The 20685-nt window shown below is 46.5% G+C and overlaps 1 protein-coding gene across 1 annotated transcript in view; it reads left to right on the top strand.

Moving 5' to 3' along the window:
* Nucleotides 1-753: 753 nt before the first annotated feature.
* Nucleotides 754-20685, top strand: part of PFDN1 (prefoldin subunit 1) — a 31784-nt gene continuing 11852 nt past the window's right edge. Inside the window, exons 1-3 of the mRNA XM_054642871.2 lie at nt 754-864; nt 1060-1226; nt 16189-16273. Coding sequence (XP_054498846.1) covers nt 832-864; nt 1060-1226; nt 16189-16273 — 285 coding nt within the window. The 5' untranslated portion in view covers nt 754-831. The remainder of the gene's footprint in view (nt 865-1059; nt 1227-16188; nt 16274-20685) is intronic.

Below are 20685 nucleotides of genomic sequence, written 5' to 3'. Positions count from 1 at the left end.
CCTCCAAGGAAGCCAGAGAGGGACTCCTCACCAGGAACTCTAGTGACAGGACAAGGAGTAATAGGCACAAATTAAAAGAAGGGAATTTTAGGTTAGATATATGGAAGAAATTCTTTATTGTGAGGGTGATGAGAGATGGAAACAGGTTGCCCAGAGAAGCTGTGGCTGCCCTATCTCTGGGACTGTCCAAGGCAAGGTTAGATGGGGCTTGGAGCAACCTGGGATAGTGGAAGGTGCTCCTGCCCGGTGTAGGGGGGACTTGGCATGAGATGATCATTAAGGTCCTTTCCAGCTCCTTAGGCAGGGATGGTTGTCCTCTCCCCCTCCGGCCGCTCCGGGCCTTCTCCAGCCCCGCGCGGCGCCCTCAGCCCGAGCCGGGCACACCCAGGCGGGGCCGGCCCCACGAGCTGGTCTCGGGCCCACAGCCCCACCGGTACAGCTGGCCCCGGAGGGCACCGCAGGGTGGAGCGAGGAGCCCCCAGCCCGCTCGGTGCCGGGGCCGGTCCCACAGCAGCCCCCGGCCCGCTAGGTGCCGGTGACGGTGCCGGTCCCACAACAGCCCCCGGCCCGCCAGGTGCCGGTGCCGGTCCCACAGCAGCCCCCGGCCCGCCAGGTGCCGGTGCCGGTGCCACAGCAGCCCTCGGCCCGCCAGGTGCCGGTGACGGTGCCGGTCCCACAGCAGCCCCCGGCCCGCCAGGTGCCGGTGACGGTGCCGGTCTCACAGCAGCCCCCGGCCCGCCAGATGCCGGTGCCGGTCCCACAGCGCTTCCCGCCCGCTGGTGGAGCCCTGACTGCCCCCGCCCCTCCGCGCATGCGCGGTGCGCGGACAAGATGGCGGCGCCCGTGGACCTGGAGCTGAAGAAGGTACGAGACCCCCTCCCGTGTGTTTCTCTTTCATGTGCACTCCCTCCTTGTGTGCCACCCTTCCACTGTGTGTCCTGCCCATTGTGCGTCCTTCTCCATGTCCCCCTCCTTGTCCCGGCGTCGCCGGCCGGTCCCCCCAGCCCAGGGCCGGTTGTGCCCCCGCCGCTCCTCACCCCGGCGCTCTCCCCTGGCCAGGCCTTCACGGAGCTGCAGGCCAAGGTGATGGACACGCAGCAGAAGGTGAAACTGGCCGATCTGCAGATCGAGCAGCTCACCAAGACCAAGAAGCACGCGCACCTCACCGACACGGAGGTGATGATGCTGGTGGACGAGACCCGCATGTACGAGGGCGTGGGGCGGATGTGAGTATCGGCCGGGGCGGGGGACACCCCGGCTCTGGGCGCCGGGAGAGGGGCCCCTGGATTCAGGAAGGACAGTGAGAGTCTGGAGCATGTCCGGAGAAGGATAACGCAGATAGAGAAGGGTTTGGAGCAAAAGGACTGGCTGAAGGAGCTGTGATAGCTCAGCCTGGAGAAGAGGCTAGAGGGGAACCTTCTTGCTTTCTTCAACTTCCTGACTGGAGAGCGGAGCGTAGTGGTGGTCAGCTCTTGTCCCAGAGAGCAAGTGATGAGAGGACATAGGCTTAAACTGCACCAGGGGAGGTTTAGGTAGGTCATTTCTTCACAGAAAGGGTGATTAAACATTGGAAGGGGCTGCCCAGGGAGGTGGTGAAGTCACCATCCCTGGAAGTGTTTAAGGAAAGACTGGACATGGCACTTAATTCCATGATCTAGTTCACAAGATAGTGGTGGGTCATAGGTTGCACTCAGTGACCTCAGAGGTGTTTTACAACCTGATTGATTCTGTGATTCTGAGATCCCCAGCCTGAGGCTCTGTGAAGCCTCCAGGCTGCTGCCCTGGGCAGGAGGCTCTCCACGAAGAGCATGTTAGCTTTCTGTCAGCACAGTCACTTGTTTCCTTTTTCTCATTATCTTCCATTTTTAATTTCAGCAATCTGCCTGTGAATGCAGCAAGGCTTATTCCTTTACCTCTTGGGGTTAGGTACTGGCTGCTTCAGTGAAGGGGTGTTACAAATGATATTGGCTTTGTGTGGTTTTGCTTTCTGGCTCAGCTTCTGGCCTTGATGCTGTCCTCTGGCACCTCTGTGTAGTTTGTAATTTCAACTAGCAGAATGCTCTAATGCCAAATGGCATTTGTGGGAAGGCCCTCACAGATCTGCCCAGCATCAGTCATTTCCAGTGTAGTTTATGTCAAACTCCTTGAAAACCCCCTGTGCATAGCTCCTGTGCTCAGGGCTTTGCTGGCACAGATGTTTTACAGAAATGTCCTTTGCAGTGTCATGCCAGGCAATGGATCTAATGTCATTGTTTGGATTTTTTTCAAACCCTTGGAAGTGAACATAAAGCTTGTATGGGTAGTTCCAGTGCATTCTTAAAGATGTGCTTCTCTGTATTGGATGGCTGTCAAAAGAAACACCTTAAACCAGGCTGAGGTGTTCTGATTGATTTCTGCAATGCCCTTTGGTGGGATTTCAGCAGCCTCTGATAGAAGACCCTATAAAGTGGTGTTTATACAGAGAGGTTTCACCATATAAAGTGGTTTCAAATCTGAGACACATGCTTGCTTGACAAATACCACATTAGATTTCTGCATTTCTGATTTGAGAAATAGGATTTTGTCTCATGTGAGTTGGGTAACAGTGATGACTGCCCAACTCGGGATGTAGTTTGTGAAATACTGGATCTGCTTGGACTGCTGCCAGCAGGGGAGATTGTATCAACCTCTTCCCCGCCCTGTTTACCCCACCTTCTTCGTGTCAAAGTGGCTGATCACAGGACCAAGCAGTGAGCCAGGTCAGCTTTCAAGTGCCCTCATCCCTCAGCCCACACAATCTCCAGACAAAGTTGTAGGGAGGTGGCAGGACTGGGAGGCCAGGAACGGTGTGTGCTTTGCATTTTGCTGAGTTTCAGGGGAGTTGTACCCAGGCTAATGGAGCTGTTCAGAGTGGCCTGGTTCCCACTAAATAAACTTTTCCAAGTAGGTTAAATGTATATGTTGGGTTTGGTGGGGATGCTGATGACATCAAAAAGAGACAGAGTCTGGTCTCTTGCAAGAGGGGACTGATTGACCTGGACAGGCTGTAGATGTAGCAAACACTTGTGTTTGGAGTAGTCATGAGATGTCTCAAAAGGTTTTTTTTTTCTGTTTGGGTTCTTCACAGAGCAGACAGATGAAGAGTAAAAGATAATTCTGGAGCCAACATGTTTCTCTAAAGCTTTTTCAGAATTTGAGAGTCTAGAGTGCCTTTGGATGGGAGAAGTCCCTCAAGGTACTTTAAGAATGTGAGAGTGTTGGTTTTTATCATTAAATGATCCTGCCTGTGAATCAGGTGTGGGGGGCAGATGTTATTTCATCACGGTCTGAAGTGCATTGTCCTGCTTTCTGCTTCTGCCTCCTCCTTGGGAGTGAGACACCTTCTTGATGTGCTTAAGCACTTACCCTTGCTGTGTGCAGGAGCCCCAGTCCTGTGGGGAGTCCTCTCTTCCTTCCCTGTCCATGAGCAGACAGCTGTGAGGCACGGCTGGCAGCTCCGGCTCCTCAGGGATGGCAGAGGCGCCAGCAGGAAAATATTTGCACTGTGATATTGTTTAAAAACTGAACTCTTCATGGCCTTTGTTGTATTAGTGGCTTAGCAAATACAGATTAAGGGAGTGCTCTTCTTCTGAATGCTATTCATTCATTCTTTTTTTTTTTTCCATTTTTTTTCCCTGCCTAACCTTGAACAGGGTGTTTCTGTGAGCTCTGCCTGTCCTGGCTGTGGGGCTGAAGCTGCCCTGCCAACTGGCAGTGATGCACTGGTGTAATTTGTGTCACTTCCTATTGCAGAGAGCTTGCACCAAGTACATGAGGAACTTCCTGAAGCCCACTGCAGCCCTAGCAGAGAATTTATTGCTGGAGTTTGGGCTTTTGGCAAAACAGGCTAAAGCAACCCTTGAGCAGGAGTTTAAATCGAAGGGCAGTCTGGCATCTTGTGTTCCATTGGAGACCAAAGGAGGTGGGCACTGTGGTTCCTCTGGACATAGAAGCCATGTTCTGTGAAGTGGACTAGCAGATGTCCTGCATGGACATGAGTTTGGCCACCAAAGGCATATTTGTGATGTCTTAACTTCATTTATGTAGTCCAGCATGGAAATACTGGAGCTCTAAGGGGTTTCAGTTACCCAGGAAGGGTGGAGGTTTGAGTCACTGTTAACTCTGATTATCAGGGTTCTTCTGCTTGAATAACTAAATTCTTGAAGTAAGTTTTGTGCCTCTATTCCTGTGCTTAACTTTTTTTCTTTTAAAGTTCCTTTTTTTTTTTCCTCAGACCCATCTAAGCTGCTACTTAGAATCTGGGTTTCTGTGTTTTTCCTCCAGCTGGGATAGATGGGCTGTATGCAAAGGGCTAGCACATACCCTTCTGTAGGACAAGATACTCCAGGTCTTCGTGGAATTTGAAGGCTTGAGAAACTCTGGTGACGTGCTGCATCCTGGGAGGAAGCCTGCCTGCTTTGGTACTTCCTTCTGCATTACTTGGAAAGTTGTCATGTGGTTTTATTTTCTGAACCCCTATCCTGAGTCTCCTTCCTTCCCAGAAAGCTTTTCCTTCACTGCTGATGAATGTGAAAGTTTCATTTGTTGTTCCTCAACTTGAGTTTGATTTGGTTTTTTTTTTTTTGGGAGTATTGCAGTTTGTGTAACATGCCAAGGCCTTACTGGGCTCCACACGTGGGGCTCAATTTACTTTTGCTGAAGCTATTTTTGCTTTGACAGAAGAAATGTCAGTGCCACATAGTATGAGCTGATGAATTGCTGTGTACTGTACATATCTGTGAGGCTGGGATCTCATCTGGGTGGTGGCATCTTGCCAAATACATTTCAGTTCTGTTACTTCATACTCTTTTGAAGGGCCCGTTACGTAGCCTGAGACAGCTACCACTGTGCTGGACTTCTGCTTCAGCTATTTGTGAACTGATATCATCGTGTTGCTTTGAGAACTATGTTGAAAGTTTAAGCTTCAGAATTCTGTCTGAATATTTCAGACCTTTCCCTTTACATTCTTCTAGCCCATAACCTGGACAAGATCCTTATTTACAGGAGAAAAATGTCTGGCACTTGGTGTGGGGCACAGTGAGGAGAGTGCTGCAGATTTTCATGCCGTGCCAAAATAGACAGGCAGTTTTGGTTTGATATTGCTTTATCATCAGTTTACTTGTACAGCTAATGGGAGAACACTTAAAAGAGAAAATACAAGTAAAAATCAAGCAAACACTGTAGCACAACTTTTGGCATAAGATTTTCTGCAAGCATAATATATTATCACAGCTGTCCCTATAAAATGACTTTGTACCATTACAGTATTTTATGGGACAGCTGTAGTAACATGATTTTGAATTTAAATTTTTTTTAAAAGAGTGGTTCAGATTTTTGGTGGTTGAAGCATATGCATGTGAAACCTGAGAGAGAATTAAGTGTTCTTGATGATTCCTTGGATTTAAATGCATTCTTGTTTTTACTGTGATTCATGGTTTTGTTTGAAAATGAGACAGGATCATCAGTCACTGTAAGCTCTTTCCTGAACCCCCAAAGGCAGCAATCCCTGCTGCACATCACTGGGTAAAGCTGCAGGAGCTGCATTTTCACTGTTTGTGTATGTGAGGTGTTTGATTCTGCCAGCTCTGAGCACGGCAGCTGCCCTGTGCTTCCTGCTCACATGTCAAAAATCTCACAAAGAGCTGAAGGACACCCAAGGCTTAACCTTGATGGTTCAACTACTAACTATAGGCTGGTGTGTGAAATCTGAGTGCCTTCTCCATGGGCTGGCTCTGTGGGGAAGGCTCGGTGCGGGCTGGGCGCTGGAGCCCGGCTGCCGAGGAGCTGACAGGTGCTGACACCAGTCCCAGGCAGCAGCTTTGGGTGTTGCTTTCTGGCCAATTTGTGGTTTATAAACCTAAAGTTCTTCCATGTAGCTATTGGAAAAGGCAGGATTTATTTTCCACAGTAAGTCTGGTGTGTAGAGAAGTTCAATCAGGCGCTGAGCTGTGAAGAAAATAAAATTTGTGTCCAGCTGCTTGACCACTGCTGCTGCTGCACATTGAACAAGCTGTTGGGAGCTGGTACATGAGGAATCAAAGGCTATATGGGCATAAGCCAAAAAGTTCTCCATCCCACACTTGGTTTTTATTTCAGATTTTTCCTGATTTTGAACTACTCACTTTTGTTGCGGCCTGAGCAATGATCTTCACAGTGTTGTTAGGTGTGAGTGGGCCTAAAAGTTTGCAAATCTTTTTAGAGAGCTGTCATGGAAAGCAGAAATGAGAACAATGCTTGCAGGGGTGGTGCAGTAGTTTTCTGTGCTGCTGCCTGTGACTTGGTCAGTGAAGTAAGGGGCAGGAGCTTGTCATCCCCTTTCTGGTTAATTGGGAGGATGAGAGGAGCAGAGCTGGTCCATGGACTGTGGTTACTGCTGGCAGTAGTGAGATACTGGCAATCTGGACTCCTGGATTTGGTTCCAGCTCAGAAAGGGAGCTTGTTCTCTTGGGCACAGGCTCCTTTTCCAATTGACATCTCATTTCCAAGCACATTCCTTCCCCACTGCCCTGCCCCCGCTTCGTTCTTGATCTTATTCCTGCTGCCCAGGGCTGCTCATTTGTAATCTCCTGGATATCTTGGTCCAGTTATAGCTTTTCTGCCCTCCTGCTCTACATAATTTCTTCATGCAAGACTGAAACGTCAGAGAAGAAAAGATTTCCATGGCTTGTGTGCAAGATGTCTATCTGCCCTGTTCTAGGAAACAGCTGCACTTCTTTAAAGAATCAGCTTTAGGCAGAGAACTTGGACCTGTCTGATAAGTCAGTGTTTGTGAAATACATAAGGAGTAGAAACAAGGGTCTTAAAATAAAAATAATAGCTAATTTAAAATACAAATAAGTCTTTTACTTATCCCTACTGGAAATAAATCTGTTGGTTATAGTCCCCCACCTACTGCGTGGGTGTTCTGATAGGAGATTAGCAATACAGCTTTTCCTCTTGCTTGTCTCGCTTGCCTGGTGACATTTAACTCTTTAGGAACATTTTCCTGTTGGGACTAGGACTATGACATTCCCACAAGTCTGTTCCATTCTTTTCTTTATACCTAACTTTTTCTCTACCTGTTTCCTAGACAACACAGAGGAAGGAGCTACCTGAGTAAACTTGAGATGAAATCTAAACTGAGAAGAATAAGGGTCAGAAGGGAGGCTGAATGCTCCTGCAGGCTGCCCTTGTTGCTAGAAGAGGCAGTTTGATGTGTGTGAGCCAGAGGCAATGTGCTGTCATGGAAATGCCAGAGCCTTCAGGAAGCCTGCTCTCTCAGGGCAGCTTTGCAGGTTGGGCTCCTGTGCATTGAGGGCTGTAGTGAGGCACCTTGGCTTTGTCCCTGCCTCTAGAGAGAGGGAAGCTGAGATCTCTTGCAAATGCAGCCCATCTCTTATTTCAGGGGCTCAGAGTTCTGTTTGGATATAGGCTAGACAAGTATTGAATGTTCTGAGGAGCTTACACTGCTCCTGCTTTTGTGACTTGCTGTGCCAAATGACTTTGCAAAACCATTATGGAACATGAGTGACTGATTTCTGAAGTTCTCCAAGCACTTAAAATGTCACTCTGGTATTCTGAAACAGTAAGGAACTTCCATTTATTTTAATATTTAGTGGATTTAAAATACTGTATTTTGAAACTTCTTCCCCATTTTGAAGAAAATTTTGGAATCAAGGGTGAGAGTCCCTGGAGAAATACTGAATTCTAGAGCACTTCTTTCAGAACACAGGGCTGTTAGGATGTGGCTTTCCTGCAGCAGAGAAGAATGGCCAGATCACTGGCCCAAAAAAAGGGTCCCTGCTATATTTCTGTCTTTCTTGGAGATGCCCTTCCAGGTGTGCAGTCAGTGGATATTCAGCCAGCAGGACAGGGTGTGACAAGGTACTGAGGGCCCACAGCACTCAGAGGGAGGTGCCCAGTCAGTCTCTGATGTGAATGTCAGCATCAGATATAAATTCTAGGTGGAACAGCCTTAAAACAAATGACAAATCTAAGTGAACATGCTGGCCTTGTCAACTGTTCAAAGCCTGAAAGAAGGGGAGGTTCATTCATAACCCCTGAAAACTGAATTAAAACACTGAATTAAATATGAAGAAACCAATCCCATGGCATGAGAATTCCATTTTACACAAGTTTAATTCAGAGATGCAAGAACCAAAGTGCTGCATCAAATCTTGAACCAAATGCAAGACAATTTCTGTCTTGAATTCTTACTTTGTTTTCTCGAAAACTATTTGCTGAATTAACGGAATGTTTTGGCCAATTTAGCAAAATAAAAAAAAAAAAAGAAGTTTGTTCTTGCTGATTAGGACACAGCAGTGTGGTTGTTTTAGTGCAAGCTAATTTAACTCCAGAGTCCAGAAATATCTGTCTATTAGTGTTATGCTTGAATGCTTTTGGCTCAGTTATCTTTGTGTCCACTGCTGTGAAGTTTTCTGTAGTGCTTTGATGCTTTGTTGTGGCAGCATTTGGGATGTGCAGAAGCCAAGACTGTGCTATTTACCCACAAGCTGGGTCTTCCTCCTCACTTTGCATTTCAAAGGTTTCCTCCCAGACAAGGCAGAAATCTTTTTTCTCTTTTTTCTTTTCCCCTCTTGCAACTGGGGTTGGATTTGCTTTTCAAAAAAGATGGATCCTGATTTTGCCAGTTTCCCTGTACAGGTTCTTAGGGAGGATCTGCTGCTGGGAAGGGCATAAGTTTGTCTGTCAGAGTATAGCAGTATCTTCATGTCACTTAATTTGCTACTGCAAAGTTCACCTTTTTGATCACAGAATATTTATCAATAAGAAAAAAATTAAAATAGAAATGTCTTTAGGATTATTTACCAGGGTGCTTACACCAGCATTTGCTTGTTTATGTTTTCCTTGGTGCATATCCATGTGGTGTTGTAGTTTTAATTTTTTTTTTTTTTGTTGTTGTTAAGCATTCTTCCATAGGAATTTTTGGGGAATCCTTGAAAATAGAGCAGATTTTAGAAATGGATCTTAACTTCCTATTATTGGAAAAATTTTTCTGTTTTCTGCTTCTTTCTGCTTCTGGTACAACCCAGACTGCAAAAGATCTATTTGAGGTGCATGTGTGGTTGGCATGTTGTAGTCATCTGAGTTCCCTTGGCTTAAATAAACCACAGCTCATCAGTGCTACATACTAACAAATTATATGAAAACAAAATTAGAAGACAAAACCACTAAATCAGGAATATAGTAAGGCAGAACCACTCAAGGAGATTTCAATTGCATGAACTGCTGTTCTTGCACTGATTTCCCACATGGATTTAATCTCAAATGTTATGAATTCCTGTATGATAGAGAGGAGGCATTTGCTTGCTTTTTTTTTAAAATTCCATTTCTGTCAATTGAGCCTTGAAAAAGAATTTATGATGTTCATTAAAAGCAGACCACAGTACTATTTTCTTTTTTTTGCCTTGTGCTATATTTAATACACACTTAGAGGTATATTCCTGATGTCTTTTTTTAAAGAACCCAACATGAACAATGGTATAAATCTACCATCTAGTTAAGTGTCTGGCAATGCAGAAACTGCTGTTTGCAAGCTGTGTTACTATCTTGGCTTGAGGTAATGTAATATGCTGGAGCTATTGAGAGATGCCCCCCAAAAAAGTGAAAGCTCAATGTAAACATGGCCTGAAGTGCAGCCCAAGCCCCTCCGTGGGGCTGGGCGCGTCAGGCCAGCCCTGCTGAGCTTTGGGGAAGCCAAGAGCGTGGAATTCTTTGTTCAAATCCTTTAGCTCCTTAGAGTAAATAGGTTTATGGCTTACAAACGTTCATCTGAGTAAAAGTTACCCTTGTTGGGGCCTACATAAGACGAGGTTTGGCCGATGTCCAGCGCCGCTAATCCCGGGCTCTGCGTGCTCCGGTGTGTCAGGCTGGCTCTGCACAGGTTGTGCTGCCCACTGGGGATGTCTCCTGCCCAAAGAGCTCCTGCTGCTCATCCACCTCTCTGAGGGCAGCAGTCAGATGTCATGTGAGCTATAAACTGCTGCTCCTTGGAATGTATTCATGTATAATCCTCCCGACATAAGCTGCGGGATTTGTTTTGCTTTAAGATATGCGGGGGGAATAGTTAGGGTCAGCTATATCAGGGTGACCCAGTGAGACGACTGACCACTAAAATAAATGCAAACATAGGAAAAGCTTCAACTCATCTGTTCAAACTCCATCTGTTCTGAACCAGCTCTAGTTAAGGCATATGATCTGTTGATGGGAAATTCAAAATCAGGCTGAAAAAATGTGAAACCTTTAGACATGAAGGATGGCAGCACAAGCTATAATTAGTGATGATTTTTCTTTTTTTTTTTTTAATAGTGCTTGCTTGTCTTGTTTGGAACTGGTTAATTCATCTATGGTGACTAAAACTGGAATTTGGAGGGGTATAAACTGTGCCTGGTATGAACTGCATAGAGAATCATTTACAGAAGCACCAGCAAATCCTGGGAGAGTAGAAGAGGACTACTGGGTGCTGGCAGTTCTGCACAGCTGGTTTTGGTTCAATCAAGCTAGATTGCTTGGGATCAGCTCCTTGGAAGCCTTTCTTCCATTGGCTTTGAACAGTACTTAAAATGCAGTAATCCCCTGCTGAGTCTGCCCAAAGCTTGAGCAGCAGTGCAAGTTCAGAATTAAAAAGCGTCTTTAAATAGATAAATGCATCACTGGGCTTAGCCAAACTTTTCTCACAGAGTGGTCTAATGCAAGCACTTGGTTTCAAGGGGCAGGACATTCCATGTAAACACTGCTGTGATATACCACAACATGTAGGTTGTTTAGAACTACAGTAAACATGTTAAAATAATGTTAGGGCTTTGCACCAAGTTGTTTGTTTTCTTTTCAGTTTTTGTAGAGAGTTTCCCAAGTGGAATGAGAACCATGTAGCTGAAGTTACAGTGGCTCTTTGTGTGAGCTGGGAGCCAGGTGAATGGACTTACAGATGTGCCATTCATCATTACTCTGGCAAAATAACACTGGACATATGTACCTGTAAAATTGTCTCTGTCTGGAATTAGGCAGAGAGCTGTGTACCCATCTTGGCAGGGGAAAAGCTGAGGCTTCCCCTGCTACCCTAATTCTTGCAGGGATCTACATGGAGCCTGCATGGGAAGAGCTTCTTTGCAGACTGTTTGTGTGGGGGTCCTGTGGCCTGCTGTGGGGCTCCTTCCCTCCTGGTTTGAACACTTGAACACAAACAGCCTCTTGCCCAGGCAAGGCAGGCAGGAGAAACACTGGGACCACATTTCCTGACTCCAAGGGCAGAGGAGAGGCTGCTCATGCCCAGCTGCCTGCTACTGAAAGCTCCAGCTGTAAAGGCTGAAGTTTGTTGCAGTTGCAAGTAATTGAAAGTAGGGATTCTTCATGGAAAACCTGAACTATGAGCATCACTGTGACTCCACCTTTAATAACTTTAATGACTTGTATGTCATAATGAAGAGTGGCATGTGCTGAACAAACATCTCCATAACCTCATTCATTAAGAGGCAAATCTTTCAGAATCCAATATTATGTCTCAAAGTCAAGTAAACAGCACATTTTGGTGCAAACAGGCTGAGTTATGGAATTACTTACACTGGACCATCATCACTTTGTGGGTGTGTATGTGTGACACAAAGGAGCAGACAGATGATGAAGTGGGCAGCACTGCTGACCTGACAAGAGGCTGAAGGACTTTTGGGCCAGAGCATCAGGGAGTGCAATATAAACACTGATTGAATGACAATTATAATAGAAAATTGGAATTGTGAAGGGGTAAGAGATCCCTTCAGAAAGAAACTAGCAGTGAGCCTCGGAGAGTGTATATAAACCACTTTCTCTGCCTTAGGGAAACAAAATTCCTGGTATGGAGCTAGCAAGGGGAGGAAAATAGAAACAAGTGGGAATATTTAGAGTGAGGTTTCTCTTTCAGTTCACTTGTGCTCTATTTCTGTTCCCATATTGCACTTGAGAACCAGCAGTCCCTGGGAGGCCAAGCCTGTAGGTGCAGTGGGTTGGCATCCACTTGGCTCTGCTCCATGGAGCTGTTCTTGTTGGCAGCCCAGGTCTGGCTGAGCACTGCTGTCCTCAGGGACCCCCCCTCCTCTGCAACTTTCATTTCTAATTTTCTTTGGCTTGTTTTGAGTTTTTACTATAATCTATGAACACTGGAAAAAATATTAGCAAGTCCTGTTCTATTTTTAAGGGCCATTCTCTTTGAAATGGGTGGCCAGGTGAGATGGGGTCAACTTGTCCATTCTGACCCAGATATTTTTTGTGTTAATTTAGCAATGGTGAAAAAGCTCCCGTGTGAAGAGGTGATTGTTACTAATCTTTGTCATTGCCCCTGTGGTGCTGAATCACTGTTTCATGGTTGATAGTGTGGGTGTCATGTTTGACAGGTCTGTGAGTGTGTGCTGTGACGCTTCACTGAGAGCAGGAGGATACACACAAACTCTCATATCTGGGGGAAGACTTGGTTTGCTGCTTGTCTTCTGTGGATTAGCAGTGCTTAAACTCCATCCCAGTCCAACACACAAACTCTGGGGGCTTGGAGCCTCCCATGAACTCCAGCAGAGCTGTGGAAGCAGCTCTTGGGTCAGTATTAGCTGTGTCACCTGCTGGGCTCTGCACCACTGAGCAGAAAGGGGCTCCTCAGCTCAGTGACTCTCATATGGGGCCAGCTCTCAGCTGGTGCTGAACCTCCAGGCACAGAATTAACTTCATGTGTTTGAAAGGATTGGTCACAAACTCACTCAGGGAAGAATTAAGTTGTCAGAATGAACCGTGCTTCTTTGGTGAGCTTGGAAATCTGTACATAAAATAACTACATCTAACTGAAAGCAGGCAGCAGAATGGCACTGCCCCGTTTCTCCAGCTTGGTGGGGGAAAAACCTAAAAATCATCAAGTTGATGTATTACTTAGGGTAATTGGAAAAATGAAATTTAGATTAAATTTAAATTCTGGTTTATTACAAGTGCCCTGCAGCACTTCTTACCTAATGAGCAGAACAAACTTCTGCTTTTTCCAATTGCTGCTATAAACCACATTATTTCCTTAGGTAAAAACTTTGGCTGAGATCTCCATAATGTGTGTATCCCAAACTAGACTCTAAAAATCTGATGCATTTTTGAGTCCTGCTTGTGTTGGAAAGCAAAGCCACAGATTTGAACAGTTAACTGTGGATGTGGATTTACAGTTCAGCTTTCAGAGGCCTGGCCTTTGGCATCTTCCAGGGTGGCACCTGTGCTCTTGAGGCTGAGAGCTCCACGGTCCTGCATCAGAGAACTCAACTGGGTGGCTTTAAGCAGCACTGGTGAAGACCTGCAGGATGCTGCTGCCCAGCTCAGGGACATCTGACCTGCCTCTGAGCAAGTGTGTGAACAGACCCAGGTCCCATCCCTCTGTTTTATAGCAGGCAAAATCGGGGTGGTTGTGTTTGTGCCCAGCTGCCTGCAGAAGTCTCGTCAGTGCTAATTTCAGCCATCCAGTTTTAATTTGCTGTCGCACGTCTGCCAGAGCATTGCAGGAGGGTGGGAAGGAGGATATTTTCCCTGATGACTGCTGTTGACATTTGCAGAATAAAAGTGAAGTCAGGCAGTTGTTTGTTGGAGGTTTTGGTGCCTGCAGCAGTTGTGGGCCAGCCGGGATCGCCCAGTGCCTGTCACCCAGCAGGGACATTCCCAGCTGCAGCATGGGGAAAATTGCTCAAGCTGTGTTGCTTTTGAACTTTGTTTTTTAGACCAGGGACGTCAGGGAAACCAAAATGATCAATCTTCCTGTACAATTTGGGGAAGCAAATGAGAAGGGATTGTATTCTTCTTTGCTGCCTCCACAAAAAAAGGAAATAATTCAGGAAACGTTCACATACCCAGGCAGGCTCAGGGAAGCAGTGACGTGGGAAGGGACTCATGGCTTTGTGTACAGAAGGCATCTTGCAGCTTTGGTATTCACTAATGGCAGCTACTGCAGAAACAAGGCAAAATCTGAGTTTACAGGGTGTGTGTGTGAAGGCAGATGTTTTTTGTTCTGGTATCCTGTGCCTGAGGTAACAGCATCAGAATGATGTGTTTGCTGGTGGTCCTGAAAAGTACCTTTTCTCTGGCTGGATCAGGCTCTGTATCTAACAGCAATGAAAATAACTTCTTTCCTAGAAGGGTGGTCTTGAACCTGATTTTCACCAATCACCTGTGTTGTTATTTCAGCAGTCTGTTGTATCCCAGCACCCCAAACCATCACACTGTGTGCAGGTGAATGGTGGGGACACCTCCCATTGGGAAGGGTGGATTGAGGGGAAGGGTGGATTGAGGGGACAAAGAGAGTCTGAGTGAGCTGTGTTGGTAAGAACAGGAGCAGACAGAGAGCAAAGATGATGCCAGCAATAAGCATGAGCCAAGACTGGGGAAAAAATTAGAGAGATTCGAGAAAATTGCAAAACAAAAGATGTAGTGGAAGTTCCTGTGGAGAAGAGGAGGTGAAGCAGAACAGGGAAAGAAGTGGGAGGAGGAGGAGGCACTTCTGTGTTCAGTTAATAGCAACCCCAAAGAGAGTTTTAATTGGAAACCTATTATAATTATCCACGGTTTTCCTCCCATGCGTTTCAGGAATGCGTGTGGCAGGTACTTTTCCTTTTGGCTGGGTTACTGATGCAGAGGGCCCTGGGTTTCCAGCCAAGTGGCAGATCCGTGTTTGTGTTTACCAGGCACTGAGCAAACACTTTAATAATGTCATTTGTCGTGGGAGATGACTCTGCAAACTGATTTCAGGTTTTTCTGTAGCAGACGGGGAATGCACTCTGATTCTGCCCTGTCTAAAGCTGCTCATTTTAACTGTTGGAGCGTGAGCTGCTGTCACCTGGCAGGAAGACATTGACCCTAGTTGGTGCTAGAGGAGACCTTGACCTCGTTGGTATGACCCATGGAGGCTCCTTCTAAATCCCCTGGGGGACTTTCTAAGTAGGGAAGGGGGTGAATCTGCAGCTTTTACATTCTTTATGTCTGGAAGGATGAAAACCAACCATGAAGGGTTCCTAAAATTTGTTTCAACTTAGTTGTCCTTTACCTCTTTGTGGGATGCCAGTGCCATGTGCTGGAGAGCTGCTTTGGATGTTTGGTGCTCCTCCAGAGGCTTCTCTGAGGCACCTTTCTGCTTGTTGGCAAGCAGGACTCAGATGTTATGGATGCATCTTTCAAATCCCTTTGGCAATTGAAAACAGAGCAAGTGGAAACCAATAGCCACAACTTCAGTTAAAAGCAGCCACTTCCCACCTCACAGAAAAACCCTTTGGTTGGTGAAAGTGTAGATTGGTGGAGATCAGTGAGGAGTTGGATTAAAGTCAAGGCTTAAGAAGTGGGGTCTGCTGGAAGCGCTGTCTCTGCTTTGTCAAATCACAGCAGGGTGGCTTGGAAAGGTTCTTCACAGACCATCCAGTCCCACCCCCTGCCTGCCCTTCCACTATCCCAGGTTGCTCCAAGCTGTGTCCAACCTGACCTTGGACACTTCCAGGGATGAGGCAGACACAGCTTCTCTGTACAGCCTGTGCCAGCACCTCACCATCCTCAGTCTAAAACATTTCTCCTCAATGTCCAATCTAAACTGGCCTCTTGCAGTTTAAAACCATTGCCTGGCATGACAGACCCTGGTAAAAATCTTCTCTCTGTCTTTCATGTCAGCCCCTTTTATACATTGAAAAGCTGCAGTAAGGTCTCCCTGGAGCCTGCTCTTCTCCAGGTTGTACAACCCCAACTCCCTCAGCCTTTCCCTGTGGAAAACTTTGGTTTTATTGTGTGGGTTTGTTTACCTTGTGAGCACAAAACCCTTAAGAAACAGCTCTTACCTGTCAAGAGTTTTCCTTGACTCTGTGCCATAACTGATTTCAATCCTTGTGAAGGGAAGGTGCTGACAGACTCCCCTTGCTGGCTGTGTGCCAGAACTGCTTCCAGATCATTCAGGGACACTGAATGATAGAGGGAGATCTCTGTGTGTCCATGTTCATCCTCCCAGAGCATGGGTGAGGCTGGTGAGCCTTTGGGGCCAGCCTGGGGGGCTCTGGGAGCTGTCAGAGCAATTTCTGCTATCTCTGTCCAGAACATGGGAGGGAGGATGAGCACTTAGCAGGGGTGGCTCTAGTTTGACTTGGTGCACAGCTGGTGAACACTGATGTGAAAAGCACCCAACTTTTTCTGTCTCTTCTTTTTCACTTGTAGGTTTATTCTTCAGCCTAAAGGAGTGATTCACAATCAGCTCTTAGAAAAACAGAGAATAGCTGAAGAGAAAATTAAGGAGTTAGAGGTAAGTTTTTGGCAAGTGATGATGAAAGTAAAACATTAAAGGTCTACAGATACTCTTTGCTACATCTCTTGTTTTTACCTGGTACTTTTGGTGCTGAAGGATTGTAACAGAGAATTGTTACAAGTAACTCAAGGCACTTGGTTCCTTTCCTAGATCTACAAACCAGTAGGGATTGATTGTTGCCTCTGTGCCCTGGTATGAAAATTGGGAGCGAGGCATTCAAATGAGATTAGTAAGAGCAAGGTCTAAATCAAGCAAAAGGATGTTTGTGTGGTTATTTGCAGCAGATAAGTGATGTAAAATTTCGCCAGTGCTGTGGGTATTTAGAGGTTACACTGGCTCAGAACAATTGCACAAATTCATGGAAGAGAAATCCATTGAGAATTACCAAATATGTAGAAATGGCATCCTGCTCAGGAAGTCCCTGAGCTAAAAATGTCTGAAGGGTGGGAAAGTATGAGGAGGAAGTACCATATAGCCTGCCCTGTCCTTACTCTCTGCCCTTAAGCATCTGCTTGGGGCTGCTGTTGAAGAGCAGATCTGTGGGGAGATGGGACTTTGTTTTGACAGCATGGTCAGAGCACTTCTGTGTTCTTGTGTTTATCTGGTTGGAGTATTCAAGGCACAGAAGGATATCTAGGAAATAAAAAGCAATGTCTGCGCAAGTTGCAGTGTTCAACCAGGCTATCTGCTGAATCTTGACTATCTTCTCGTGGCTGCGTCTGCAGCTTACAGCTCTTCTGAGAAGAAGTGCAAAATGTACTTTTCCAAGGCTGTTAGTGTGTGGTTTTTTATAATTCTCCTCAAATATCATTAATACAAACCCCTGTTTCTTGGTCTTTGGGGAATGACAGAGAAAGCAAAGACCAAGTTTGTGCCAAGCTGCTTTTCCCATCTGTTATTGTTTTGGAGAAAGTGGAGTGGAGACCAAATAAGTTGGGACAAGCAGGAATAGGAAGTCTGTGTTCAAACCCACTCAGACCTGTGCAGTTCTGTCTCTGTTGTCTCCTACTTACACTAAAGCAGAAGTTGAGTCTGTATTTTTTTAATCCCTTTTTAAAACTCAGCCTGCCTGAGAAGCTATGGAGCAAGCCCATCCCCAGATGTTGTGTTGCCTGTGCCAGACTCTAAGGGGATTTATGTTTCTGCCCATGAGAACTCTTTCTGCACAGGCCAGACAAGTGCTCTGTGCACAGGCTGTGTGTCTAAGGGGGTGTGCAGGCAAGGCACAGTCATTTTTATGGTTATGTGGTAAAAGCAGTTGTATCCTTGCTCCTTTGGAGCCATCCCAGATGCCAGTGGCTTTGTGCAAAGACAGCCCTGCAGCTGGGGCTGGAGGACTTCACAGCAGCACCCCTGGGTTTGGGAGCAGGTGGAAGAGGCTGGCAGCACCTCTGGATTTGTGGGAGCAGGTGGAATGTGGCTGGCAGCACCTCTGGATTTGTGGGAGCAGGTGGAATGTGGCTGGCAGCACCTCTGGATTTGTGGGAGCAGGTGGAATGTGGCTGGCAGCACCCCTGGGTTTGGGAGCAGGTGGAATGTGGCTGGCAGCACCTCTGGGTTTGGGAGCAGGTGGAATGTGGCTGGCAGCACCCCTGGGTTTGGGAGCAGGTGGAATGTGGCTGGCAGCACCCCTGGGTTTGGGAGCAGGTGGAAGAGGCTGGCAGCACCTCTGGATTTGTGGGAGCAGGTGGAATGTGGCTGGCAGCACCCCTGGGTTTGGGAGCAGGTGGAATGTGGCTGGCAGCACCTCTGGGTTTGGGAGCAGGTGGAATGTGGCTGGCAGCACCTCTGGGTTTGGGAGCAGGTGGAATGTGGCTGGCAGCACCTCTGGGTTTGGGAGCAGGTGGAATGTGGCTGGCAGCACCTCTGGGTTTGGGAGCAGGTGGAATGTGGCTGGCAGCACCTCTGGGTTTGTGGGAGCAGGTGGAATGTGGCTGGCAGCCTGTTTATAAACTGGGGTCCCTTGCTGCCAGCTGTGGTCAGTCTCTTGGCTACTGTGCCCTTCAGCTGTGCCATCTGGGTTTCTTCCTGTTCCTGGTGGGGAATTATCTTACCTCCTGAACTTCCCGATCGCTGAGTTCAGCAGAATGCGTGGATTTTCCCACAAATTATAACCTTGCTGTTCTTACACAAAGCCTCAGAACTGGCTGCTTCACAAATGTGTTTTTCTGCTTCGTTGCTGAATCTCTGGTTATGGTCATTGAGTTGAAGTTTCCAGCAATAGTCTCAAAACTGAGACTGTCTCAAAAGGTGGAGTGGAAAGGTGGTTGCCACATGGGTTGGTTTTTCTTTTTAATCATGAGTAGTAGGGCTCAGAATGCTAACACTTTCAAAAGTTTGTGTTAAGTAAACATTCAGGTCCATCTTTTAAGTGATCTCCTTCCAGCTGGCCGTGGCAGTTTTGTGAAGAGGGTTTTCCTTAGGCCTGGGATTCCCCATGAGAGAGGACAAGCACTTAGGCTGACACTGCTGGAAACTGAGATTTCAGGGGAAATACCTGGGTCCAACTCAGAGAGCACTTATCACAGGAGCAGGGGATTTTGCTGTCCTGAAAACAAGTTGTGACCAAAGCAGGAAAGAATGTGAAACTTTGTGACCTTGTGCTTCTACCACATCGTTGTAAAATAAATATCAAACCAAGAAAGGTTAAACATCTCTCCATTCATTATTAAAACTGCAAGGGTTTTAAAGCTTAGGTTTATATTTTACATTGTTAACTACCTTGTGACTTACTCACATTTCTCACTTGGCACAGCTGAATCAGGCTGGTCAGAGTAATCCCCCAGTACCCTATGGTGTGGCTGATCTCATTACTCACATAGCTGAGCTCGAGGCAATTGTGCTTTGCTATGATGACATTACTGTGAAATGTGTATTTTTTGATACATTCCTGAATCTGAGAAATGCTCTTCCCTCTACCTTGGTGCTGTTTACAGAGGAGTTTGCAGAGGAGGGCTGGGTTCACTGCTGAGCTCTTCTGGAAATCCATCCAGCTGCATAGCAAGGAGATCTCCAGCTGCCTGTTCCTGAAAATATGTCTTTAATTTGCTTCAGAGGTGTGAGCTGGTTTTGCTGGCATTCACAGCTGCCAGTGAACTTTGAAAACTGTGAGGAGTTTTGTCTCTCTTCTCCCTCTGACACTCTCCACTGCACTACATGATTGCAGTCATTCCCTCGCTTCTCTCTCGTGGGTTTCTCTACTGTTAAAGCAGTGCATTGTATTTTTCCAGGTTTTCCAGGCAGCATCACAAAACTGATGGGTTGCTGCTGGTTTGGGCTTCCTTGCAGCAAGGACAGCCAGACCTGTCCTTGTGAAGGGCTGGGAAAATAAAATTTGGCTGGGACACACATTATACTTGGTGAGAGGAGCTGTGTTCTGAAAGCACCAAGGGGTCTGGGTGTGGATGATGCAGTTAGTTATTCTGCAGAAGTTGTCTGAAGAAAACCAAAGGTAGCTTTACCCTGCTTGTTAAAGTTGTGTGTGGATGTGGATATAGCTAAGTGTATATAGATATAAAAATAAAATCATAGACTGGTTTTTGTTGAAAGGTTTGGATGGCTTTAAAGATCATCTCATCTCCACCGCTCTAGTATGGGCAGGGACACCTTCCATTGGCCCAGGTCTCTGCAGGTATGGAGTAGCCACAGCTTCTCTGGGCTTCCTGTGCCAGGGCTTCACCATCCTGAATTAGTAAAGAATTTCTTTCTAGTTTCCCCACTAAATTTCCTCTCTTTCAGTTTGAACCCATTGTTCCTTGTCCTGTCACTCCAGTGATGGAGAGTATCTCTCTGGCTTCCCTATATGCCCCTTCAGGTCCTGGAAGGTGCAGTGATGTTTCCTCATCTCCAAGCTGAGCAGCCCCAATGTTCTCAGTCTGCCAACTCCATATGCACCTGTGTGGCTTTCTGAACTTCACAACTTGTATCTAATCCTTTGGAATCCAAACACACTGCCCAGGCTTGCTGGCACAGTAGCTGTGCCTGCTGGCAGGCTGTGCCAGCGGGGCTCACCCAAACCTCCAGAGATTGGTGCCATCAGCTCCCTCACACTCTGGCATGGGACACGTCCTGCTTAGCAGGATTGGATTTTTCCAGTCCTGATACTATCAAATTCTTGTTGTGTTTCACGGTACAAGGGGTATGTGTTAAATCTATTTTGAAAGCATTCTAAAGGGATGAGCACAGACTCTTTTTAGCTCAGCAATGTTTGTGCAGTATTAGGAGAAAAACCAAGTAATGTTTTTCTTCCCTTGTTTTTAAGGGAACATGATATGTGAGGGGTGGAACAATGCTTTGTTTCAGGAAATGTTATCCGTTTCCATTGTAGCACTAGATGGATTCTGTTTTTAAATGTGGCATTTTAAAAAGAACAAACTCTATGATGTTATAAAGACATGGAAAATTGATTC

The sequence above is a fragment of the Agelaius phoeniceus genome, chromosome 15 (assembly GCF_051311805.1).
Source record: "Agelaius phoeniceus isolate bAgePho1 chromosome 15, bAgePho1.hap1, whole genome shotgun sequence".
NCBI classification, from domain to species: Eukaryota; Metazoa; Chordata; class Aves; order Passeriformes; family Icteridae; genus Agelaius; species Agelaius phoeniceus.
The sequence above is the reverse complement of the archived record's forward strand: the minus strand, read 5'-3'. Positions and strand labels throughout refer to the sequence as shown.